Below are 26,126 nucleotides of genomic sequence, written 5' to 3' on the forward strand. Positions count from 1 at the left end.
ACCCTGAAAGTATTAAACCATGGCTATAAAATTGCCCTGGTCTTTCACCATGAAAGAAGACATGAAACAAGTATAATAATAGCAATTGTATGAAAGGTCAGAAGACCTGTATCCTGTCCTACCTCTCAGTTAAACTTTTTTTCTCCACTTAGACTTTTATTATCTCAAATATACCAAATATTAGGGGGATCCCCCCAAAAAAAACAGAATTATCTTCTGGCAAGCAGGCCCCTTGTAACACAGGCTTCCCCCGCTAGGTGAGTGTTCTAGGAGCCCATCTGTATCAGCCTACCAACTGGCATTGTTGTGAGTAGCTGCTTTCGGCCTCAGTGATTTTTTTTTAAGACTCAACACATTTGCCCGTCTCATGAAGGGTGACTTACCAGTGTACCTGCCCACACTGTACTGAGTGTTGAGCAGTTTTTGACCAAAAATGGCACAACCCCCATGCCATTTTACCTGATCATGCCCGGAGCAACATTTTTTGTTTGTTTGTTTACCTGGATGAAAAAAGTCCTCAAGGGGAAATGTTTTGCCAGTGTAGAAGAGGTGAAATAAACAACCAGCAGAAGCACTAAAAGGCGTCAAAATCAATGAGTTCAAAAACTGTTTTGAGTAGTGGAAGAAATGTCTAAATAGGTGTATTGCATCAGATGGAGAGTACTTTGAAGGTGACTGAAGTGTGGAACATATAAGAATAAATATACAATTATTTATAAATAAATTCCTGGTTTTGAGGGGTCCACCCTTCATATGACCATTTCTTAAATGACAGGCCCAATTGTATGTAATATAGTTGTGTTCCTAAAGCAGGAACACTAGATTACTTCAAATGTTTTAATGAGCTTTTTAAGTATTAAAGATGTTAAGACTATTAAGAAAAAATATTTTATATTTTTTGGTTTTTCCAAATATTTCTGTTCCTTATATCTCAATCCTATGCCACCTCACACACAAAGGTTTTTCTGTTTTTTGTTTTCTTTCTGCAAATTGTACAGCTCTAGGTGGGGGTAGTGGGGGATAAGAAGCAGGTTTTGTACAGCTGATGTGATCACTGTACAGACAAGCTTGGAAAATGCTATTCAATCTGCCAATTAATTAAAGCATTAATCTAAGAAGCAGCCGGGCCCAGGGATTGTTTACCCAGGGGATGGTGGTAGTAGAAATTAAGTGGGAAGCTCCCTGCATTTACAGGAAAATGAAGGTGCTTAGGAAACCTAGCTTCCTTTTGTCTGTAAAGGTGAGCAGCCTTGATCTTGCCCCTAAATATTTTTGGCCTATTTGGGACGCCTTTCAGGGAACTGGTCTCTGAATAATGAAAGCACAGCATACCCTAGAAAAACTAATTAAACCATGGGCAAAGTAGGGTGCGGAGCAAGTTCAGTGTAGCATAACTTAAATCTTCTAAATTCAGGAATATGTGGAGGTAGTTAGGTAAAACAGATGTCATGGTTTTACAAGTTTTGGAGCTGTATATTATATAGACTAGGTTCAAATCCCAGCTCTGCTTTTTATCAGCTGTGTAATTTGGGGCCAATCATGTATTTTTTATCTGAGCCTTGTTTTTCTTATCTGTAAAATAAAGATTATGAATTGTCTTTCATCTCAGGGCAGTTAGCCCTCTGCTTACTCTATGCAGGAAGGAGGCTGGAGAGTGGTTAGGACCCTCCAAAATTACAAACTGCCTCCCTGGGTAGGTATTGTGCAGCCTTTTGTTCTTTTCAGGTTTTTTGTTTGTTTGTTTGTTTGTTTGTTTGTTTGTTTGTTTTAGCAAGGTTCTGTAAACCTCACTGTTAGCGCTCACCTTCCTGTGATGCACTACATTCTTTATCTCTAAGAAACGTGACCTTGGTCATAACAGCAAAAAACAGAGGCAGCTCACCATGGAATCTCTTTGACCACATCGGTTGTACCCAAGAGGAGGTTTACCTGCATATCACTAGGGAGGGTGAATATGGAAATAGATATGAAAAATTGACCCACCAATATTTGATGATATTAAAGAATTATTATTTTTTTAAAATTGTGGTATTATATACCTATTATAAAGTCTACTGTCTTAACCATTTTATTGTTAATTTTTAAACCATGATAATAATACTCTGGTTTTTTAAGCTTTTTAATCTCATAGAGCTATATACTAAAATTTTTACAAATTAAGTGATAGTGTCTAGGATTTCACTCAAGGTAAAAGAGGGAGGAAGATTGATCCAGCAATGAAGAACTCGAGCCTCATGACAGAGATAAGAAAGACCTTTTTCTCGGGTTTAGTTTTTTGTTAGATGGCACCTGTTCATTCCTATATCTTTTCTTCCAGAACTCTCAGAAATTGAGCCCAACGTGTTCCTTCGTCCATTTCTGGAAGTGATTCGCTCTGAAGATACAACTGGCCCTATCACTGGACTGGCGCTCACCTCTGTTAACAAGTTCCTGTCCTATGCACTCATAGGTAAGAACTCAGGCTTTTTGGATGACCATAGCACTTCATCTCCTGCCTTTCCTGGGCAGGTCAGGCTTTAGGCAATGAGGTGGTGGTGCTGGAAAGTTCTTTTCCCAGCCATCTGCTTCCTGGTAGAAGAGAAATAGGATTATTGATTACTCGTGCTGTTGACTCAGGTTTTACAGAGTGGGAAGGAAGGGGAGGTTTCTTGGGACTCTTGATTTCTTTATGCTTTGTGGGGAGGGAACAATATGGTGAGTGTTCTTGGAGGTTTGGTTTGGTTTATTTTTAAAGTTATTTTTAAAATGCAATGCATGCTTATTTAAAGAAGATAATAATAGTTAATGGACTTTTCTGTGTCTTTCTCAATTCTACTTCTTCCTTAGGTCAATAATATTGACAGACTGGTTCAAATCTTTCTATACCTGTCTCTACATGTATATAAATATATAGAGTACCATCTTTCTTTTTTTTTTTAAGATTTTATTTATTTATTTTTAGGCAGAGGGAAAGGGAAGGAGAAAGAGAGGGAGAGAAACATCAGTGTGCATTTGCCTCTCATGTGCCCCCAGCTGGGGACATGGCCCGCAACCCAGGCATGTGACTTGACTGGGAATTGAACCGGTGACCATTTGGGTCACAGACCGGCACTCAAGCCACTGAGCCACACCGGCCAGAGCAAGAGTACCATCTTTTTAAAAAATAAAAATAAAATAGGATTGTGTCCTACATATTTTTTTTACATAATAGTATTAACTTAGAAAAATGTGCATTATATAACTATCTGATTTCTCCTCCCTTGGTTTTATTGAGATAATTGACATATAGTGTTGTATTAGTTTAAGGTATGCAACATAAGGATTTGATATATGCATATGTTGTGAAATGATTACCACAGTAAACTTAGTTATTAACATCCATCATCTCATATAACTACAAATTTTTTCTTGTGATAAGAACTTTTTAATATCTGTCTTAGCTTCTTTCAAATACACAATGCAGTGTTGTTAACTATAGTGAACCATGCTGTGCGTTACATCCCCAGAACCTACTAATTTTGCAGTTGGAAATTTGTATATTCTTTTTTGTTTTGAAATATATATAATATAAAATGTATCATTTTTAATCATTTTAAGTATATAATTTAGTAGCATTAATTACATTCACAATGTTTTGCAACCAACAGCACTATTTCCTAAACTTTTTCATCACACCAAAAAAAACCTCTAATCATTAAGCAATAATATACCATTTTCTCTTCTCCTCAGCCCCTGGTAAAATTTCTTTTCTTTTTGCTAGCCATATTATTTCCATAGTACAGATGTAACACAGTTCATTCAATCATTATCTTATTGATTAATACTTACTATTTAGGTTGTTTCCTATTTTGAGCCATTATAAATGCCAAAATAAGTCCTTGTTCATATATCCAATTTATTAATTTTCCTTTTGTATGACAGATTCCTACACTTGAAATTTCTGGATTAAAAGGCCATGTGCTCATTACGTTTTCATAGATACTACCAGTATTTTATAGATACCTTGCCAAAAGATTGCAGCAGTTGCACTTCCAACAGTAATGTTTGAGAGTTTCCATTTCCCCATACTGTCACCAGCACTGAATATTATCAGTATTCTTTATTTGTGCTAATTTGTTGGGTGAAAACTGATATTTTGTTGTTTTTATTTCCTGGAGGTTGAACATTTGAATTTCTTCTTTTTTGTCTATTATTTTACTGAGTTTTTCTTACCAATTTGTAGGAGTTTTTGCTTAGTGGGAATACTAACCCATTGTCTATCACAGTATTACAAATATTTTCTCCCAGTGTAGCCCAAATATTTTATCCTGTCTATTATTTATCTCTGAATTTGTTTATGGTGTCTCCTTTGGATTCCTTTTTAGCTGGTCTTGTCATTCAGGATCCTGAATTCCTTTTCCCCTATTGACAGACCTTGTGCAAGGGTAAGGAACATAGAAAACAGGCAGCTGTCTCTGTTTCTAAGTAAGGAGACAAGGAAAGAAGCACTCAGACTGAGCAAGCCAGAAAAAAAAAAATGACCTTCAGTTTAGGGCAAGAAAACTGTTTGTTTTCTAGAAAGTTGGACTTGCTTAGCTGAGGTATTCCTGAATACCTCCTGAGCAGGAATCCTGGGTACCAGCTAGTTTCTGAATAGGTGTACCAGCCTCTCCAGGCACCCTATTCCTAGCTTCATACTTTTCCTAAGCAAAAATCAGGCCTAGCTACTTCCAGCCTTGTCCTGAGCACCACCTGCAGGTCATCTCTCTTCACAGCCTCCAGCAGCTGCCCTCTGTGTCTTTTCCCTCTGCTGTCCAGTTGATGTAACTTTTTCCCCTTCCTGGACTTGGCAGACAAGCTGGTCATTGGAGACCTCAAGCCAGCTGGTCATTGGAGTTTCCTGTGGTGGGAAAAGAAAATGCTGGAGGTGGTGATTGCAGTGGGCATGAGAAAAGAAGCAGGAAGGAGTGTATGAAAGCCAGAATGCAAAGGAGATGAGATTGGCAAATTTCCCTGCAGTGTGCTCCAGAGTAGCCAAGAAAGGACATTCTAAGGGGTCCCAAGAAGCACAAGGTATGCTAAGTGAGCCCAATACGCTCCTTTGTTTAGGCTGCCTTTCTGGAAGAAACCCCCCTCTACCCTCAATCCTATGGCCTAAGGCCTCTAGGATTATTTTACGTCTTACTCCAAGAACCAACCTTTTATTTGGCTCCACACAGCTGCCAGACCAGGATTTGTGCCATTGATTGCCTGGCTTGCTGGCGGGCCATGCCAGTGGCTCTAAAGACCTGTCACTCTTACTTGCCTTTTTAGAAAATTAACTGTGCTATTTCGTTCAAGCTCAGAGGATAAGAGCTACAAAAAGATTTGGTAGAGCTTAAATTATTTTAATAAGGGAGATTACTGAAGGAGGGGAAGAAATGGGCCCCTAGGAGCCTTGTGCAATGGGAGCAAGACTGCCATTCACTGGGCTCTGAAACCGCCTGCAACACTGAGACGGACCTGGATTTCCTGTACAAGGAAAGGTCCCTGAAGGCCTGGAAAAGGACTATTGGGCAGGACTGAGAGAGAGGATTCAGACAAGAGCCTTGAGAGTACAGCCATACCTCACAGATACTGTGGGTTCAGTTCCAGACCACTGCAATAAAGTGAGTCATAATCTTTTTACTGGTGGAGGGTCTTGCCTTTCTACAGAATGCATCTGTAATGTGCAACAAAGAGAAGTGCATTAAGGCAAGTTACGCCTGTATAGGACTTTCTGTGTTAATTGGGAGAGAAGCAAGGAGAGTTGTGATAGAAGGAGCTGGTTTACTCTGTATGCTATATGTCATCATGAAATTGGTTTCCTTCTTCATGACCTCTAAAGTAGCCACTCCTGATGCTGAGTAAAGGCACATTGTATTGGGCTGGCCAAAAAGTTCGTTTGGTTTTTTCCATAAGATGGCTCTAGTAGCGCTTAGCTGTTGTTAACTTTATTTGAAACAATTTCGTTAGATTATATTGCGACAGCCATCATATCAGCGTGTATTTTTTAAAAACTTATTAAAATTGGTAAATTTTTGTGTGGCCATTTTAATATTGAAGATGGAAGAAAATATCCAGCATTTTTGGTATATTATGCTTTATTCTTTCAAGAAAGGTAACACAACTGAAACACACACACACACACACACACACACAAGATTTGTGCAGTGTATGGAGAAGGTGTTGTGACTGATTGAATGTGTCAAAAATGATTTGCAAAATTTCATGCTGGAGATTTCTTGCTGGATGGTGCTCCGTGGTTGGATAGACCAGTTGAAGTTGATAGCGATCAAATTGAGACGTTAATTGAGAACAATCAAAGTTATACCATGCGGGAGGTAGACAACATAAAATATCCAAACCCATCAAGTTATTGGTGAAAATGAAAAGTGTGTCTTTTATTTTATGGAAAAAACCATATGGACTCTTTGGGCAATCCAATAAATAGGACTAAAACAGCCTAAGTGTTAGAGACCAACCAGGACTGAAAAGAAAGAAGAAAACCACTCACAATTAAGGGAAGTCTTCTCACTCATCGTTGCAAGAGAAATGTTCTGGTTTCTCAGCCATTCCCTGACCTTTAGGCTCAAGAACTCTGTTAATTTCAGGTAACAGGAAAAAGAAAATGCTAAGAATTTCTTATAATCCCCACTACTTAAAACTACAAGGTGCTCCTACATTACACCATGGTACCTCCAGAGCCACTTCTGTCGGTGGAAAAGCTTTATCATGTGCTTACCCCTTTTTTTTCCTACTTATACTACCCTTCTAAGGGCAATCCAGATAGTTCTGAGGACCCCTGTAGGCCCTTGGGGAGGCCACTTCTTTGGCTCTTCCTTGTGGATATTTACGGCATGAATGAAGCAGTGCCCCTCTAGGCAGCATTTGTGTTAGGTTCTAGCCTTGTGCTGTTGTCTAACCTCTAGCTTCTCCACTTTTCTTATTCACTGTTGAAATTTTCTCTCCCTCCTGTTCTCCAAGTAGCCAGCTCCCAGTCCTGTTTAGTTTGACTCTTTTCTCTCCTAATGCCTGTTTAGCTAAGCTGGTAACGGGATTCTTGCTCTGCGTCATGTTGTTTTAAATAACGAAGAGGTCTTTGATTTGATGTAATGTGGCACCCAAAAATGAGTATTGGCAGCAGCAACTGTCCATTTCTTCCCCCTGCTTCCCTACCTCAGTGGCATATGAACACAAAACTCCAGAAGCAACCAGAGAAAGAGGTGTTGAAGGAGAACACATGAAAAGAGGAAGGCTGTAACCTTGGCAGTCAAAGATCTTGCCCTATTTGGTCCTTGCTCTGGGACAAAAACTCCTATTTCCAGGCCCTTTATGAAATGAATAGCTTTACACCAGTGATTCCCAAAGTGTGGTCCCCTGACCAGCAGTGTCAGTGTCACCTGGGATCTTGGTAGTAATGCAGATTCTTAGGCCTTATTCTAGACCTGCTAAATTAAACATTCTGAGAGTGGGTGCAGCAATTGTATTTTTTAACAAATCTTCCAAGTGATTTGATATATGCTTAAGTTTTGAGAACCACTGTTTTTACACAGTGGAGTTTATGCTAAGGAGCTCATTAAAGTCATTTATGGGCAAAAAATCTCAGGTAGCCCAAGGAACCATGGATTAGGAAGTTGAAGAGGAGAAAAACCAGTCTCCTCTCTCAGAGCAGTCCCTAGACAGGATAACTTGCTTTTTCTCTCTTCTCTCCACAACATTTAGTCAATCTTTCCTTTTTCACTGGAACAGATCCCACCCATGAGGGCACAGCAGAGGGCATGGAGAACATGGCAGATGCTGTCACCCACGCCCGTTTTGTGGGCACGGATCCTGCCAGCGATGAGGTTGTCCTGATGAAAATCCTTCAGGTAAATGGAGAGGAAGAGCAATTAGGCTAACGGCCAGGAGCTGATGCCACTGGCTCTACTTGCCCCAGTCTGGTAGTCTGCGGGCAGCATGAAGCTATGTTTTGACTCCACTGGGGCTTAGGGAGCTACTTTGTTTCCAAACAAGCAGCTCGAATACCCAAAGTAAAAGCTTTTTCTAAGGAAAATAATTAAAAGCTTTAAAAGAATTGCTATCAAGTCCCAGAAGCCTTTAATACACTTGTACCTCTGGCAGCCTGTATCTGTGCCATCCATCTGTCGGGCTCATGGGCTGGGGCTGGAAAGAGTGCTGAACTATGTCAGGGTCATGCAGCGTAAAGACACAGTTCCCAAGACAAGCCTCTGAGAGACACCCCCATGCCAGACTAAAGTAAGGTCAGCATTCTTGCTAAGTTCTCTTTCTAACCCCAAATGCTTCCATAGAAGACTGGAGGAACAGGAGGCAGCTTCACTCCCCCCAGGTACACACCCTCCTTCCTCTTGGCTGCTTTATTTATCACAGTATCTCCTCTTTCTTCCTGGTAGGTGCTACGGACTCTCTTGCTGACGCCAGTGGGTGCCCACCTGACCAATGAATCTGTATGTGAGATTATGCAGTCTTGCTTCCGGATCTGCTTTGAAATGAGGCTCAGTGGTAGGTGCTTGAATATTGAGCCCTTCGCCTTTCCTGGGGCTGTTGTGAGTATAAATACAGGATGCTGTCCCTGAACCCAGAGAAATGGAAGACTCAGGATTTCTCCATCACCTACTTTGTGAAACCGTAGGGGTTTGGAAGTCTCTCTCTACTTGTCTGTTTGTTGTGCAGCCAGAATAGAGAATTTAGCCCATTGTGCCAGGGCAAGAATTAGAATATATCCCTGACTAACCCAGCCCAGGCACCAAATGTCCCTCCCCTGAGGTCTCTGGGATTGACACCCACCTACAACCCCCTTTTTTCTGACTCCGTAGTGCCACCTAGTGGGCCAGTGAAATTATGGCTGCCAGGCTGAGCTGGATAGAGCTGGTTTTAATAAGTTTGGCATAATCCTTGGTAAACAAGGTTTGGAGGGGAGTCTGCTCTGAGAAGCCTCCTGATAATAGCACGGCAAGTAATGACACCTGTGTTATTTGTTTTGCCTGTGCAGAGTTATTGAGAAAATCCGCAGAGCACACTCTCGTAGACATGGTGCAGCTGCTCTTCACAAGGTAAACCTGCTGCTGTTTGCTTCAGCCCTGCTGCCCAGGCCTCTTGAGCCTGCCTGCTTCCACACAGCCACTTCAGGGACCTGGCCAACCCTACAGCCACATCAGAGGCCAATGGGATTTGGATGGGGCTATTTCTCTGGGCCCAGGGTTACCAATCAAGGGAGAAGGAGGAGGAAACCGGCTTGGCCTCAGGAGGAAGCAGAGGGTTGTTCGATCTAGACTAACAGACCTCATTCTGCTTCCCAAACTTTTGTCTTTTTCTGTACAGGTAGCAGCTGGGAAAGGGAACTCAGAGAGGAAGCCAAACTCAAGGGAGCCTAGAACAGCTTGCCAAGCTCCTAGAGCTCAGCCCCATTTTTTGAGGAAGGACCAAGGCTAGAGTTACCAACAATCCCGTTTTGCCCAAATTGTCCCAAATTGAGCACTGAAAGTCCCATACCCCCTCAAATCTCTCAGTCTCAGGCAAACCAAGACTGTTGGTTACCCTAGTCAAGGCCATCCACTTTAGGACCTAGGAGGTCTTTTTATACTGTGCCTAACTTTCTGTTTCCTGTACCTCCTTTCAGTAGACTGTGAGAAGAGCTGAGGTAAAGGCTTTAAAGCCCCCCACCCCTCAGGGGATATTGATAATGGGGGAAGTTATGCAAGTGTGGAGACAGGGGTTATATGAGAAATCAATGTAACTTCCATTTGATTTTGCTGTGAACCTAAAATTGCTCTAAAAAATAGTCTATTTTTTTAAGCCTCTTCCTGGGATTTCTTTTTGCTCCCAGATCTATAAATAATCCTTATTATCTACAAACTACATCTGCCCTGGACTCTGCTGCAAAGTTTCTTACTTCTCTGGCTCAAATGTCCTGGTCTCAAAACTTCAGCCTGCCTTTTACTTCTTATCCCATGCCCAGTCTCCTGGAGTTTTGATTAACTGTCCTCTCCCCATCTCGTGGCTTTCAGCAATACTTGCCAAGTAAAACAGGAAGGAGTGAGTTTAAGGATGAAAAGAGCCTCCACACTCCAAGGGCACATAGTTACTTTGCCCTGGTGACTACCTTCTTTTTTAGAAAATGTCTGTGTCATATGTTCCCCAACTCCTGTAGCTCTTTGATGAAGCTCTGCAAAGGGTGAAATTAGCCTTTTTCCTTCTTTCCTTCCTTTCTTGCTATTCCTAAGAGACAGGCATACTCTTTCCCAGAGCATCTTTGGGCTGTGGTTGGCATGGAAGGGGCAATTTTGTTATTATTTCTAATGATAGTCCATGGGATTCTCTGTACTATAGGTTACCTCAGTTTAAAGAAGAACCCAAGAGCTACGTGGGGACGAACATGAAGAAGGTATGACCTGCTGTCCCTCATCCAAACTTTGATCTCCCAATGTCAGTGCTATGGGGATTTTCCTGGATATTCTTGCTTAGCAAAAACATACTTTTGCCTAGACAGGTCTGCTTAGAATCTAGAAAGAGCTGTCACAACTCTAGTGAGAAATTTATTCTTTCCCAGATGCCTTTCCTCCCCCAACATTTTCTTTCCAGCCTATCTTGTTGACCCACTATATAAGCTGGTGAGCCAGTCCTTCCTAAAAAAACTGGATGAAGCTCATCAAATTGGGCTAAAAATGTATGCTGATAAAGATGAAAGACCTGCTATCTTCTCAGGGCCCAGCCTTGTCAGCAGGTGGGAAGCATAGAGAGCCTATACCCCAAATCCCATCCAAATGCTGGATTAGACTGGGCTCATGCTTGGGCTAGTCTCTGTTGACAAGCAAATCAAGCCTGGCTCCAGAAGGTTGTCAAACTGCTAGAAGAATGGTGGTCGGAAGAATGGCCTCTTCCTATCTTGAACAGAAGCTCTGGACTTCACAGGCCTCTCATGAAGATTCTGCTTGCGGCCCTAAGAGGTTCTGCCCATGGAGATGACCCTTGGCTGTTTGGTGCATGCACCTAACCTTCCCCTTTCCCCTGCTATCCATCCCCATTCCTGCCCTGTGCCCTGTTGGCATGTGTCTCAGTTTATTTCACTCTGTTTAAATCATTCGTTTGCCTGTCTTTCACAGATTTCTCCATGTCTCCTCAACAAACTGGAGCTAAATAGTGGGGAGCAGACCAAAGCCCTGAACCAGTTAGAGAGGGTACTACTCTTTAAGAACCTCAAGGTCTCTCTCCCTCTCCTTCCCCCCTTTTTATTTATTTACCTAAATGTTGTTGGGTTTTTTTTTTAATGTAACATCTGGGTCCCATTTCCATTGTGTAGAGCACACTTACCCCTTCCTAGTAACAGCATGGCTTTGGAAGAGTTGCATGTGTTTATAGCTTTGCAGTGTTGATAATTTTCCTGGGGCATCTAGTTGCCTGGAGGCAGAAGGAATCCTTGAATTGGTGGTGTACCGTACAGTGACCCTAGAGAGTCTGGGTCCTGCTGACATATTATGGGTAGGCTTCATATTTACCATTTTTAGGGGAACCATGAGGGACCTCCAAGCAAGACCCTTTCCTCTTCTACCCTTTTTCTGTCTCACAGCTGGCATAGAGAGCTTACGCACAGTCCTTGACTCTCTCTGATACCTGAACTGGGTTTGGAGGGAAAGGGTATTCCATCTAGTTGGGGGTCTCTCTTTTTGCAGGGTGAAGGTGTTAGCATTAAAGGGGTCATTCCAACATTTAAGACTAGATGAATGGAAAGGAACCAGGTGCGAGAATAGCCCAGGACACTGAGAAAACTTTGGGATCTGCAAAGATGCTCTCTATCTTTTAAAAGTCAAGGTGTACAGGAGCTTAGTGGAGAGGTCCAAGCTAAAGATTACTCTAATATCCATTCCCCTGCCTTAGAAAGAAGAGAGAAGAAGGTGTGAGCTCTCTTGGCTATCTATCACAATAGTGTGCATACTAGCAATATGGTTTTGAACATCAGGGTCATTGAAGTTAAGAAGAGAGTGTGTGTGTGTGTGTGTGTGCGCGCGCGCGCATGCGCGCACACACCTAGCTGGGTAGTCCATAGGCCTTGTTCTCTTTGCATGTGTTGCCTCAAGTTCCATTGTGTGCTTGCCCAATCTCAAGTTGCAGGTCTCTTCATTGGCTACCCAGCATTTTACCATGATTATTAATCTAGGACCTGCCCGTTCTTTGTAAATCTTATACTGTCCTTTGGAAATACAGTTACATGACTCTTACATACACTTACATGGTGGTGAGGGTTCCATGAACAAGTACTGCCCACCCCTCCCCTCCCTAGGACCTTAGGACTGGGAGCACAGCTATACTTTTTAAGGACTGAGACATTTGTGAGAACTGGCAGCCTCTTGGCCCCTAGTCCAGCCAGGGTGGGCAGAGAACACTCACTGAAATGATCAGGTTGGAGCTAGCTTTGCTGAGGATAGAGAAGGAAACCAGAAAGTCTGAGTCTAGTGTGGGAAGGAATCTTAATGAGTGATTAGCTTCTCAGTGGAAGTAGGACTACTTAAAGTCCCTGAAACGGGTAAGGGGGTGCTGCCTGGAGAGAAGGGAAATCTCATAAAAGTAGTTTCAGATGTTAGTGCTTTTTGGCGGTCAGTGACAATTGCCAATAAGCCAGGAGGTTCTTGTTTTCTCTCATTGATAGCTTGACCTTCTTACCTGTCTATGTTTGGCTGACTCTTACCTCCAGAACATTTTTTATCATGAACTTGATCCAGATGAGCCTCAATGGTTCCTGGAGATAGTCTCCTATTTCCTGCTTAGCCACAGTGCTCAGAGTATTTGAAGCTCTATTCTAGGCACATGACCGCAGGTATTTTGGAGCTGAACAGATAAGCGGTGACCATGAAAGGCTATTGCTGTATTATGAAAAGCTAGGGGCAGAGCTCAGCTCCTGGGCTGTCTTTCCTTTATGGGTGGAGCTAAGGGTAGGGAAGGAAGAATTATGTAGTTTCTAAGTAAGGGATCAAAGGTTATCCAGGTTGGGGAGGGCTTGGGGAGGTTGAAAGAGGGGGCCTATCCCCCAAATATCAGAAGAAATTAAACAAGCCAAGAATAATAGTCTTTAGAAAGTCACAGTAAGGAAAAGGGCTTCTACTCTCTTTAGAGTCACTCCAGTGGTTCTGGAAGAGAATTTCTTTTGCCCAGTCCAGGAATGGTCCACCAGTCTAGGAATAGTTTGGTATAACTCTGTAGAAGGGCTGGTTTCAAATCCTAACCAAAAAGGCATCAGGACTAGGAAAACAATATGGGCCTAAACAAAGTCACTGTGAACTTAGGGTGGAGAAATGCATAAAAACTTTTATCCTAGAGTAGTCAACAGATGATAAAGATTTTCCTTTGTGACTAAAAGGAAGCCATAGGAAGATGAGATATACAGCAAGCGAGAGGGAAATGGAATGGAGAAAAGGCCTAAGAAATCGGTAGCCTTACCATCTGAAAATATAAATTGCTTCTAGAAAGACCCTAGTGAGGGTCAGAGACAGGAGATCCCACTGATATACAAAAATTGGAGCAGCAGAGAGCAGAGCAAGAGCATGACATAACCCTCCATCCTTAACTCCACAAACCAGCTAGGATGCTCCTCCTTCCTTAACTCCCAGGAATGAGCCTTTGACCAATTTGATGCAGAAATTCCAGAGAGTAAGGGGTATGTTTTAAGATTTAGGCCTAGTTCATGAAGCAGTAGGAAAGCTGAGTCTGACTGGGAATGAGTAGGTTCTCATAGTTGGATAAGAACTAGGAGTAGGAGGTTTCTCTGTAGGTAATTGAGGAAGAAAGCCCCCCCCAAAAAAGTGCAGGACCTGTAGATTTAAAGCTCCAGGCAAAAGAGCCACTATCCTTACCCTTGTCTGCAAGGGGGTCAGGCACCATTTATAGGTCTCAGGATTGTCACCCATGACTCGGGGGAGCAGAGCGATGTGTGAGGGCTAGCCCTGTCAACAACCAACCTGAAAGGAGAATGTAAGCTTCCACATGGAGGATGTGAGGCTGACCTGTAAAGTGGCCACTGTAGAAGCCAGGTTAGAGGAGTAGGAATGTGCTCTCATGGTCTAGATTCTTCCTTTGGAACAGATGCAGGGTATAGGCTGTTCATAGGGATAAGTAGAACTAAGAGAAGGGAGATTTCTAGGGATAGAGTTTTTGTTTGAATACCAGCGCTAATGAGGTGTGATATTTCCAGCTGAAAATGAGAGCAGGAGGCATGAGTGATTCATCCAAGTGGAAGAAACAGAAGAGATCCCCCCGGCCCCCACGCCATATGACCAAAGTTATACCAGGTTCAGAGCTGCCCACCTCCAATGGAACCAGCTTATCCTCTAACCTCACTGGTGAGTACCCTTGGTTGCTTCCTGTGATTAAAAGAGAAAGAAGAGCTCTGTCTGGCATGGCTCAGTGTGTTGAGTACCTGCCTGCGAACTGAAAAGTCACTGGTTCAGTTCTCAGTCAGGGCACATGCCTGGGTTGTGGGCCAGGTCCCAAGGTAAGGGCGTGCAAGAGGCAACCGCTTGATGTTCTTCTACCCTCTCTTCCCGTCTCTCTAAAAAAGTAAATAAAATCTTTTTTAAAAAAGAAGAAGAAAAGCTTCTTCCTCTCTAAGGATTGGTATACAGTCCAGGAAACCATTCTGGTACCTTAAAGCGTAGGTGCTTTCCACAGAGTCTCTTCTTCGAGCGTCACTTGCTTTGCTTGGCAGGTGGCATGCCCTTCATCGATGTGCCCACTCCCGTCTCCTCTGCAAGTTCAGAAGCTGCCTCAGCAGTGGTCAGCCCCTCTACAGACAGTGGCCTGGAGTTCTCCTCCCAGACCGCTTCTAAAGAGGACCTCACTGACCTAGAGCAACCTGGCTCTCCAGGGGACAGCACAGCTGCAGAGCCTGGCAGCAATGAGCTAGGGGTTCCTGAGCAGCCCGACCCCCAGGTATGGCTTTACTTTCTAAAGGCCCCTCTCCAGTCTTCCACTGTGGGAATTGGCTTGGTCCTTTGCCTCCTTTATGCATTCCTTGACTCAAAAGAAGGTCAGGGTAGGGGGTGCGGCTCTTCCCCATTTCCCAGAATTTGCTGTGCTGCCTAAAAAACCCATGGCATGACTCATTGTCAGAGGGAGCTCATGGAATTTATCAAGTTATACATACAGGTAGTGAGTACTTGGCAAAGGTGAGGGGGCTGGCCATGGCTTTTTCTGGAGGGTAATTACCTAAATCTCAAGCTTATGAGAGCCTCTATTGCTTCTAGGGTTTGAGTCATTAGAGGTTAATGATGCCTCAGGAGGTGTTTTATGAGTCCGTCATCATACTTCTCCCATTGATTCGTAGCCCACTGAGCTGGCCCTACACCTGCAGTTCGTTAGAGACACTTGGAGGACAGATATTTCAGGGTAGTACGTTCCAAGTTGCTCTTGCTTCATCCATCTTCCTATATCCCCCTGCTACTGGTCATAGCAGGAAGGGGCCCCTGTGGAAAAGGCTCAATCAGCATCCGTGGAGTCTATCCCTGAAGTGTTAGAAGAGTGCACATCCCCTGTTGACCGCTCTGATTCCGCCTCTGTCCATGATATGGATTACGTCAATCCCCGGGGCGTGCGCTTTACACAGTCCTCGCAGAAAGAAGGTGAGTACACTTGGGCAGGCCCTGCCTGTTCACCTCCCCTTTCCAATCCACTGAGCTGCCAGGGTCTAGCCTGTCTTGGACCCACGGCATCTGCTAGTTCAAGTTCTAGTCAGGAAATGGAATCAAGCTTGAGGGCTATTGGCATGAATGGAGCCCTTCCCTAACTTATACAGAGAGGGAGTTTGGTGGACAATAGGAATTGAGAGGGAAGAATAGAAAGCTTTTAGCAAAAAGGTAGGATTGTCATTTCTGCTTCCTTTCATTAAATGAGGTAAGTCTCCTAACTTCCCCAAAAGAAAACATTTTTTTTTTTTCTTGAAGAGTCACTAATCTGAAATTGCCTTGTAAAATGCAGGGCAAGTTAGGCCAAGCTATTAAGCCAGTTGTTCCTTAGGAGTCCCACTTCCCTCCCGGCCTTCCCCAGGTACAGCTTTGGTCCCCTATGGTCTTCCCTGCATCCGTGAGCTCTTCCGCTTCCTCATCTCCCTCACCAATCCACACGACCGCCACAACTCAGACGTTATGATCCACATGGGACTGCACTTGCTGGCAGTGGCTCTTGAGTCAGCCCCTGTAGCCCAGTGCCAAATCCTCTTGGGCCTCATCAAGGATGAGATGTGCCGCCACTTATTCCAGGTAAGACTGGATTTCCAGAGGGGCTTAGAGCCCCTGGCCGTTTTTCAGGGTCTCTCAATGGGCAGGGGAGCATAAAGAGGTTTGGCTGATTCATGGGAAGACTGTAGGATCCAGGAAATAACCTTCCTCCCCATTTGTCCAGTAGTCATGGTAAAGATGACTCCATCCATTCCTGGGGCCTGTGGCAGCCCAAGGGAAATAGAGGAATGGCTGGATAGAAAATCCCCTCAGAACACAGGACCTTAGTGGAAACTTGGCACAATTTGCTCTCCTGCTTTTCTCTTGGTTGTGCCATAGTCAGGTTCAGAAACCTAATGGCCTGCCCTACTCTGATCTGCAGCTACTCAGCGGAGAGCGACTGAACCTTTATGCTGCTTCCCTGCGAGTATGCTTCCTGCTGTTTGAGAGCATGAGGGAACACCTCAAGTTCCAGTTGGAGGTGAGTTTCTCAACTTTGGAAGAGGAAGAAAAAATATAGGAAGGTGTGGGCCCTCTTCAGTGGGGCCAGTTCTGCCATGCTGCCGGGTAGAGTTTAGAGGCGTCTGTAGGAGAGTGCTTCTAGCCTCCATGGTTTGGTTCATTGGCTGGCCTGTTTAGTTGGAGAAGTTCAAAGGACCCTAGAAAAAACTGACCGGCTATAAAATGTGAGAACCCAAATACGAGCACTGGCAGGTTACCTCGCCATGACTTGGCACAGCTCTCCTGCCTAGCAGCCTCTTTGCAGCATAGGCAGGCAGATCAGGCTGGCTTTACCACTATAATATAAAAAGAACTCCGGGTAGGACCAGGTCAGGCTCACAGAGAGAGCAAAAGGGCAACTGGCAAGTTGTTTTGGATCAGGCATGAGATAAAAAGCCAGGCCTTTTCCCCCAACATGGAAGCCAAAGAGGGGATATATTTAGGAGATGGAATATCTGTAAGTGTCTCTTAATGCATGTCTCCTGGCAGGGCTTCTTCTTCCTGTTTAATGTTTTTTCTGTCCAATTTTGTCTCTATTTTGAATCCTTTACACACCCAAATGGCAATTAATGGGTGATTGACAGATGTACATTAAAAAGCTCATGGAGATCATCACTGTGGAGAACCCCAAGATGCCTTACGAGATTAAAGAGATGGCACTGGAGGCCATTGTGCAGCTCTGGCACATCCCCAGCTTTGTCACGGAGCTCTATATCAACTATGATTGTGACTACTACTGTTCCAACCTCTTTGAAGACCTCACCAAGCTGCTGTCCAAGGTGCTGATCCTTATTACTGACTAGTAATAGGAAGGCTGTTTTAAAGAAATCTCTCTGGTGGTAGTAAGGATGCTATATACAGGGAGGGAAACACTTGAGAATTGGGGAACAGGAAGAAGAAAGGCATTTTCTCAGAGCAATTTAGAAGTTATAGGAAGTTGGGGATTTGGGGGAAAGGATCAGTTAAGTGTAAAGCATTCTCACCTCAAGTCAAATGGATATGTTTACTTTCCAGAATGCCTTTCCTGTGTCTGGTCAGCTCTATACAACACACCTACTGTCTCTTGATGCCCTGTTGACAGTGATTGATAGCACAGAGGCCCATTGCCAGGCTAAAGTCCTCAACAACCTTATCCAGCAAGAGAAGAAAGAAGCATCCAGGCCCAGCTACGAGGCCGTAGATGGTACCCGAGAAGTCAGCAATAGTAAGAGGCATTTCTGTTTTTGAGGACCCCAGGGTTCTATGCTTATCCTTTCTCTACTGTGAATCCTTTTCCTGCTGTTATATCACTTCCTCTGGAGTACTACCAGTTCTGTGTTTTTGAGGTTTGGTGGTTTGAATCACAGGCCAGGCAGACAGGTTAGCGGGACTCGTAGACTTTGCCCTTCTCCTCCTCCACACTTTGGCTTTTTCACAGAATTGTATATGGAGAGAAAAGAAAAAAGATTGAAGGATACAGGACTTCTGTCCCTAAAAGTTCCAGGTCCTACCTTCCTCCACCCCCAGTATCTGACTCCATTCTAATTAATCTTCTCAAATTTCACCTTGAAACTGGGGTCACAGAAGATCAAGGAAGCGACTGGGTAATCTCTGTTAGATTATATAATCTAATGCTTAGCTGACCTGGGGCAGTGACTGTTTGCACTTGGGTTTGTCCTGTTCAGGACTGGCAACCTATGTGGGAGCAGTCTCCTTGGCCAGGCACTTGATTTCTCCTGCAGCTCTACTTGGCTTCCTGCTCCATAAGTCTTCACTTATCTTCTTCTCTCTTTCCAGCTGAGAGAGCAGCCAGCGACGGAAAAGCTGCAGGCACAGCCCCAGACACCCTGGGCCTGCATCTTCCAGGTTCAGGCGGAGGGCGGCGGCCAGCAGAGCATGGGAAGCCAGGAGGCGGTGATCCAGAGGAAGCTGGTGACTCTGGGGGTGGGTACTGAGGGTCTGTAATCCTAGGCCCCCTTCACTGGCGGGCCTGATGGAGAGCAGAGGTAGGGTAGCAGACACGCCCTGGAGCAATACCTGAGTGAACCATAGCTGCTCACCATGCCTTCAGATGCAGAGAGAGAAAAGACATTTGGGATCCTAGAAAATAAGACCTCTAGGGAAGTGGAAGACTAACGAGGACAAGAAAATTTCTGAGGCATTCTTCTTTCTCACTGCAGAATATATCAGCAATTCGCAAAAGTTGCTTCCTGGTAAAAGAGGTCTTATGGGGTTTTCCCTCTCTTCCTCCCATTTCTAGCTGACATAAAGTTTACCCGGAAGCCACCTCGATTTTCCTGTCTCCTGCCAGATCCACGGGAACTGATTGAAATTAAAAACAAAAAGAAGGTACATGCAGAGTCTGAGTGTTCTTTGTAGGATTTCTATCTTACAGGATGAGGGACAGTCTAGCAGTTCATTCATTGTACTGCTTTCTAAGGCTAATCTTTGGGCTCATTGGGACTTCAGCAATCCCCCAGTCTCCTCTGAAGCCCTTCTCTTACTCCAAAGACATGTAGTTAGTCCTGCTGTATGGACTAAGTTCATGTAACTGTGAACTTAGCTCATAAAGTTCAAATAACTGGTTTTTTGTTGTTTTTGTTTTTTCTGGGGATGGTTCTTAGTCCATCCCCTACTGTGTGCGCCTGTACAACTGCTGTTGTGAGAGCCAAGTGTTACTAGTGGTCATAGGAGCCATGGCCGCTGGTATTGTGTGGTCCACTGAAGGTTATTTGTCTGGTCAGCTCAAGCTCTGGGGTGATGCTTGGCAATAAAAGGAAATTGACATTAATTCGGGTGCTTTAGTATAGTTCAAATAACTGTGTTTGTTGTTGTTGTTTTTGTTGTTTGGGGGGGCAGTTCTTAACACTTTCTGTTTAACCCTTTCTTCCTCTTATTGCTAGCCTAAATGACTTTGGTTTTCATGTTCCCTTGATTGCAGGACTGTAACTGGAGATACAAAAAGTTATCTTCATACTTAGTTCACCTTCTCCTTCAAACCCCAATGCCTCAAGAATTAGGAAACCAGAGAAAGACAGGGAAATCAAGATAGGCTATGAACAAGATGCTGGCTGTAAACAGATGCCAGAAGTAACTAAAACTGTAGAGAAGAGAACTTTCTCTAGTCTCTTCCCTCTACTTTTTTCTTTATCCTATTGTTGTAGAGTAGGCTATCCTACGCATCTTGAGCATTCAGGAAAGGAGTGAAAGGAGCACCTCAGCCAATTCTAATGAGACATGAAGACTGAGGAAAGCTAGGGCCAGTATGATCCAGCCTTAGACCTGGAGTCACTTAGAACCACATTCCCACATTCTAGGAGCCTGTTGGGTGACAGGCTGTGGACTGTGATGAAGTCCAGCCTGGCCTTGTCTGGTTTGGGGGCAGAGCAGCTTCTGACACACCAGCATTTCTTCTCCAGCTTCTGATCACTGGCACAGAGCAGTTCAACCAGAAACCAAAGAAAGGGATCCAGTTTCTGCAGGAGAAAGGCCTCCTCACCATCCCAATGGACAACACAGAGGTAGCCCAGTGGCTTCGAGAAAACCCTCGGTTGGACAAGAAAATGATTGGAGAGTTTGTGAGTGACCGCAAAAACATTGACCTGTTGGAGAGCTTTGTGAGGTAAGGCATCTGCAAGAAATATGAGCCATAGTTGGTGATCATTCGGAGAAAGAGCATCCTTCCCTCACAGCATTCTTAGTCAGTTCCTACTGGTGACCGGGGTCACATGCTTTTCCTCTTCCCATCTTTTTTATCTGTTGGACCTGAGAGAGTCTCCAGCAAGATAACTTTGGAAGTCAGATTGGAGCAGGGTCCCTGAGCACAGGCTAGGGTTTCAGGGGATGAGGTTTCTAAGAAAGGCAAGAGTGCGCTGATGTGAAAAATACTAAGGTCAGGAGTTGTCAAATTGTGACCTGTGTTAGAAATGGCCAGGAGATACCTCTCCTTCGCTAGAGCCCTCAGCCTGCTCAGTTCCAGTAGGAAAAGGTTAGAAGAACTGTGGCTAATAGAGAGCCCAACGTTTGCAGCTTATATATCTTCAGCATCTTCATCCTTCTTCCTCTCCCTGTAGCACCTTCAGCTTTCAGGGTCTTAGGCTGGATGAAGCTCTTCGCCTCTACCTAGAAGCCTTCCGCTTGCCTGGGGAAGCACCGGTCATCCAGAGGTTGCTGGAGGCATTCACAGAGCATTGGAGGGTGAGTTTGAGTGGCAGGGGCTGAGCCCAGGCCTCCCAAGTTAATTTGACTGAGGGATTCTATGGCTCCAACTGGAGGACCCAGCTGCTGTCTCCTAAAAGGCTGAGAGTATCATCAGTGAGCTTTTCATAGAGTCTAGCTTTTGTTAGGAGTTGGCAAGAGGTTGGCTGCTTTCTGGGTAGTACCTCCCCTCTGTGCCAGCATTGACCAGTGGGTTGGTGGTGAGGGTTTAATTGGCCAGAGAAAGGCATTGACACAGGTGGGGTCTTTGCTTTTTCAGAATTGTAATGGCTCCCCATTTGCCAATAGTGATGCCTGCTTTGCCCTGGCCTATGCTGTTATCATGCTTAATACTGACCAGCACAACCACAACGTTCGCAAACAGAATGCACCCATGACCCTGGAGGTAAGCTTGGATCCCAGCCAAGGCAGAGAAGACCCAGCAAGCTTTGGAGAGAGCAGAGATGACATGAGCTGTCCAGTGGGCATGGTCGACAGGGTTCTGTCCATGGGAATCAGGGAGGGCTGGCCAGTCCAGAAGAGGAACTGGGATGGGGAGGTGGCTTCTTTCACTGGTTGCTTCCTAAGTCCTATTTACCACAGACTCAGGAGTTCCTTGGGTGGGGCTTCGGTGTTGACACATGAAGGGGAAAGCTTACTGGTCTGTCTCTAGGAGTTTCGCAAAAACCTAAAAGGTGTGAATGGAGGCAAGGACTTTGAACAAGACATTTTGGAGGATATGTACCATGCCATCAAGTGAGTATGTATGGAGGATGGTGTAGCACTTCTGCTAAGGAGAAGCGCACTGCTCCCTTTTCCCGATTGTTAGAGCCACATCAGACTGCAGTGACTCATATGCCCTGTTCTGAGCCTTGGGACTTAGTGGGGCAGCCCTGTCTCTCCCAACTCATTATCTTCCTTAAAGAAGCCTGAACGATATTGGGACTCTAGTACTTTAAGGATGCAAGCTGTCCCTGCTAGGTGGAATGCCATGTCCTCATTTCCCGAACCCAGAGCAGCTGGGTTTTCCTGTCTAGCTCCCAAGTTGCGTTTTGGGGCTGGTAGAGAATCCAAAGTGAGCACTAGGGGGCGAGGTTTGGATCAGAGGTCAGAGATGGGACACTTAGTTCTTTACTACAAATCAGAAAAGGTAGAGAGGATTGTTCATTCTGTCATACTCAGAAAGAATGTGACATCTTACCACAGAACTGAAGGCCCCACTTAGTGATAGGTCCTTGAGATTATAGGGTACCCCTTTTCTTTCTCCCTGGTGTGTGCGAAGCAGACCACTGCACTTCAGTTTTGATGACCTCTCATTGATGGAGAGTGCCACAGTAGAGCCCCTTGTCCTAGCTTGTGAGCAGTGAGGTCCACAGCGGCGCGCATATTCCTTACCTTACCTCCTGACAGGAATGAGGAGATCGTGATGCCAGAGGAGCAGACAGGCTTGGTTCGGGAGAACTATGTGTGGAATGTACTGCTTCATCGAGGTGCCACCCCAGAGGGCATATTCCTACGTGTGCCTGCTGGCAGCTACGATCTTGACCTCTTCACCATGACATGGGGCCCCACTATTGCTGCTCTCTCTTATGTCTTTGACAAAAGCCTTGAGGAGACAATCATCCAGAAAGCCATCTCAGGCTTCAGGTAGCCCTCCTCTGGCTTGGGAATTGACCTCTTCCCACCTCTCGGAGCTAACATGGTTGCCTCCATATCTCTTTGAATCCTACTCTTTTCTTTTTTTTTTTAATTTTTTTATTATATTTTTTCCATTACCATTTAGTCCCCTTATACTCCCTGCCCCCCATAGTCACCACACTGTTGTCCATGTCCATGAGCCCTTTTTCCTTTTTGCTCAATCCTTCCACCCCTCTAACCTGCCCTCCACCTTAGCCTACCCTTATTTTCCTCAGAGTGGGTTCTTCCTGAGTTTTTGGAGGGAGGTTAAAACTTGGAAACTTGGGAAAGATCAGTCTTAAACAAACATAAGAGTTAAAAGTTTCCTCCTCGGACTGATTGGGGGAGAACCCCAAGCAAGCCTCCTCAGGCACTTGGAAGGATTGCCTGGCCTTCCAGTGACTCTGTTTCTGGGATGGGGGTGACATTACAGGAAGTGCGCCATGATCTCTGCCCACTACGGCCTCAGTGACGTGTTTGACAATCTCATCATCTCTCTGTGCAAATTCACAGCTCTCAGCAGTGAGGTGAGCAAGGGCAGGAACTATGTGCCTGGAGTTCCAAAGAAAGACCCCTCTTTTAGCCACGGATTACTCTTTAGAGCTAGTTTCCCTGAGCATATTTCTTCACCTCCCCCTCAACTACAGTAGAGCGTAGGCCACTTCTGTCTTGCATACCCTATGATGAGAATAGATCACCTCAGGTATTGGGGACGGGAGAGGAGATGCAATAGTGGGGAAGGCCTTATCCAGGTTAGCCCTTCCCACTGGTATCATGGGGGATTGAAGCAGAGCCAGCAGAAGGACCCTCAGGAGACCATAGGTTGAGGCCTAAGAGCTTCTCTTTTTCAGACATTTGCCAGACCCTAAGTGTCTTCTGATCTTTTTTCTAGTCTATTGAGAACCTTCCCAGTGTGTTTGGAAGCAACCCTAAAGCTCACATTGCAGCCAAGACAGTATTCCATTTGGCCCATCGTCATGGCGACATCCTCCGAGAGGGCTGGAAGAATATCATGGAGGCCATGCTGCAGCTCTTCCGAGCCCAGCTGCTGCCCAAGGCTATGGTGGAGGTAATTCTTGGTAGGATACTAATCAACAGTAACAAGGCAAGAGCTCCAATGGTATATGCTGTTGGTATATGGAACTGGCTGAGAGCAGCACTGGGCCTGAGGCTTACCAGGAACACCTCAAATGTAAGGCCACAGACCTTGAGTGGGGAGACAGCTGTCAAGGAAGACTGGTAGAAGCCATCACCAATCACCACATGGAGGGGCCAGTCAGTAGGGTAGGGAAGAGAGCTATAAAACGAAAGCCAGAACTTTGCATGGGGGAGCAGGAAATACAAAAGGCATATAGAAAGAATTATTCTTGACCTGCTTTTCCAGGTTGAAGATTTTGTAGATCCCAATGGCAAGATCTCGCTACTGCGGGAGGAGACACCATCGAACCGGTGAGGGCAGATCAGAGACTGAAAGCCTTAGAGAGAAAGGGTCAGGACTCTGGAGCTCACCAGAGTTTGTGCTCTGTTTCTACAGAGGAGAGTCGACAGTGCTGAGCTTCGTGAGCTGGCTGACACTCAGTGGCACCGAACAATCTAGTGTACGGGGCCCATCTACTGAGAACCAGGAGGCTAAGCGAGTGGCCTTGGACTGTATTAAGGTAACTGCCTACCTACCCCTGGTGAACGAGCCCGGACCCCTCCCTACTGGACAGATGCCCTGTGAAGTGAAGAATAGAATCATTGAGGGCTTGCGACCAGAACTGACTCCTTTTACTCTCTCCCTGGCACTTGGGAAAGTTCTCTTCACTCCAGCCCTTATCACTGGCCCCTTCCTTTTCTCTTGTGCCCCAGCAATGTGACCCAGAAAAGTTGATCACAGAAAGCAAGTTTCTCCAGCTGGAGTCACTGCAGGAGCTCATGAAGGTACAGAATGAAGAAGAAAGAGAGGGAAGGGCTGGCTGAGTCTGGGAGGGGAGACGGGGACAGTGTTGTATACTTCAGTTCCTGTCAGGTCAGGACCATCGGCTGCCTGCTTTCCTGTTGTTTTCCTCTAGGCTCTCGTCTCAGTGACACCAGATGAAGAGACATATGATGAGGAGGATGCTGCTTTCTGCCTGGAGATGCTGCTGAGGATTGTGCTAGAGAACAGGTAGAAGGCCATCTTTAGGCAGGCTTCACACTGGGCTTACTCCAAAGGGAAAGAAGTCTGGAGCCATCTTGCTGAGTGGGCTGTAGGGGCAAGAAGCACATGAAGCTGTAGGCAGTGGAGGAGAAGGTTGCTCGTTAATGCCTGTCTGCTTAGGGTATAATACCAGTGGGCCCTAAAAGGCCTAGCCTGAATCAGACATGAAGGCTTATTGCCCAGTGACTTCCCTAGCTGAGACTATCCTCATCCTTTATGTTCCTCAGGGACCGTGTGGGCTGTGTGTGGCAGACTGTTCGAGACCATCTATACCACCTGTGTGTCCAGGCACAAGATTTCTGCTTTCTTGTGGATCGGGCGGTGGTGGGGCTACTGCGCCTGGCCATTCGGCTACTCCGGAGAGAAGAAATCAGTGGCCAGGTAAGCAGAGTACAGCTGGGAGGGCAGGAAGATATGCAAGGGACTAAAGTCGCAGTGTCAGTGTAGATATGGCCTGAGACAGGGAGTAATTTAGTGCCCCATAGCATAAGCCAGGATACCAACTAGGGCTGGGGCAATCTAACAGGTAGCATCGGAGATGAGTCTGGAATGGCCTTTAGGTATGAAGCTGGTACTCATCACTTCTGCTGGCTCCTATACATCTGCTCTGAGGGCTGGATGGCTCTGCTTTGTGGCAGTCCGAGCCCTATACCTGGTTTCCTCCCGTGCTTAGGGCCCTCCTGAGATCTCTTTGCCCACTATAAAAGATAACCAGCACAGAACTAATGAGTGAGTTTAGCAAGATTCCAGGTAATAAAATGAACGCACAAAAACTAATCACATTTCTATATACTGACAATGAACATATGGAAAATAAAACCAAAAACAATACTGTTTATAGGTGCTTCAAAAAAAAATGAAATACTTAGATATACACCTAATAAAATGTATAGGGTCTATATACTGAAAATTACAAAATGCTAATGAAAGAAATCAGGTAAATGAAAGGGCATACATACCATGTTCATGGATTGGAAGACTCAATGTAGTAAAGATGTTAATTCTCCCCAAATTGATCTATAAGTTTAATGCAACTCCTACGAAAATGCCATTAGGGGTTTTTGTAGACATAAACATGCTTATTCTAAAATTGAGGTGGAAAAGCACAGGCCCTGGAATAGTCAAACATCTTGAGAAAGAAGAAAGTGATATTGAGGCTTACTATATTGCTACAGTAATCAAACTGTGTGGTATTGGTGGAGGGATACACACATAGATCAATGGTACAGAAGAGAGAACCCAGAAATAGACCCACACAAAAATGCTCAACTAATTTTTTGGAAAAGGTACAAAAACAAATTTTTACAAAAACAGTACAAAAAAACAATTGGGGAAAGGTAGCTTTTTTAATTGCCAGAGCAATTGAAATTCATAGTGAGGAAAATCAAATA

The 26,126-nt window shown here is 44.9% G+C and overlaps 1 protein-coding gene across 10 annotated transcripts in view; it reads left to right on the forward strand.

Moving 5' to 3' along the window:
• The window catches only part of GBF1 (golgi brefeldin A resistant guanine nucleotide exchange factor 1), a 129,411-nt gene that overhangs the window by 94,831 nt on the left and 8,454 nt on the right, over positions 1-26,126 (forward strand). For 4 of the 10 annotated variants that reach the window (XM_054581421.1, XM_054581422.1, XM_054581417.1 and 1 more), the window contains 27 exons: positions 2,318-2,449; positions 7,729-7,847; positions 8,391-8,499; positions 8,990-9,050; positions 10,327-10,381; positions 11,100-11,198; positions 14,180-14,327; positions 14,693-14,916; positions 15,437-15,605; positions 16,030-16,241; positions 16,582-16,680; positions 17,285-17,479; positions 17,715-17,904; positions 18,477-18,623; positions 18,940-19,028; positions 20,099-20,301; positions 20,753-20,876; positions 21,157-21,282; positions 21,550-21,632; positions 22,287-22,523; positions 22,987-23,080; positions 23,446-23,622; positions 23,938-24,002; positions 24,088-24,211; positions 24,405-24,476; positions 24,608-24,702; positions 24,963-25,116. In XM_054581421.1, coding sequence (XP_054437396.1) covers positions 2,318-2,449; positions 7,729-7,847; positions 8,391-8,499; positions 8,990-9,050; positions 10,327-10,381; positions 11,100-11,198; positions 14,180-14,327; positions 14,693-14,916; positions 15,437-15,605; positions 16,030-16,241; positions 16,582-16,680; positions 17,285-17,479; positions 17,715-17,904; positions 18,477-18,623; positions 18,940-19,028; positions 20,099-20,301; positions 20,753-20,876; positions 21,157-21,282; positions 21,550-21,632; positions 22,287-22,523; positions 22,987-23,080; positions 23,446-23,622; positions 23,938-24,002; positions 24,088-24,211; positions 24,405-24,476; positions 24,608-24,702; positions 24,963-25,116 — 3,602 coding nt within the window. The remainder of the gene's footprint in view (positions 1-2,317; positions 2,450-7,728; positions 7,848-8,390; positions 8,500-8,989; positions 9,051-10,326; positions 10,382-11,099; positions 11,199-14,179; positions 14,328-14,692; positions 14,917-15,436; positions 15,606-16,029; positions 16,242-16,581; positions 16,681-17,284; positions 17,480-17,714; positions 17,905-18,476; positions 18,624-18,939; positions 19,029-20,098; positions 20,302-20,752; positions 20,877-21,156; positions 21,283-21,549; positions 21,633-22,286; positions 22,524-22,986; positions 23,081-23,445; positions 23,623-23,937; positions 24,003-24,087; positions 24,212-24,404; positions 24,477-24,607; positions 24,703-24,962; positions 25,117-26,126) is intronic. The other 6 variants (XM_054581418.1, XM_054581420.1, XM_054581423.1 and 3 more) reach the window with 3 other exon arrangements.

Source organism: Pteronotus mesoamericanus, unplaced genomic scaffold (assembly GCF_021234165.1).
Source record: "Pteronotus mesoamericanus isolate MK-2021 breed Mesoamerican mustached bat unplaced genomic scaffold, CSHL_Meso_final contig_657, whole genome shotgun sequence".
NCBI lineage: Eukaryota > Metazoa > Chordata > Mammalia > Chiroptera > Mormoopidae > Pteronotus > Pteronotus mesoamericanus.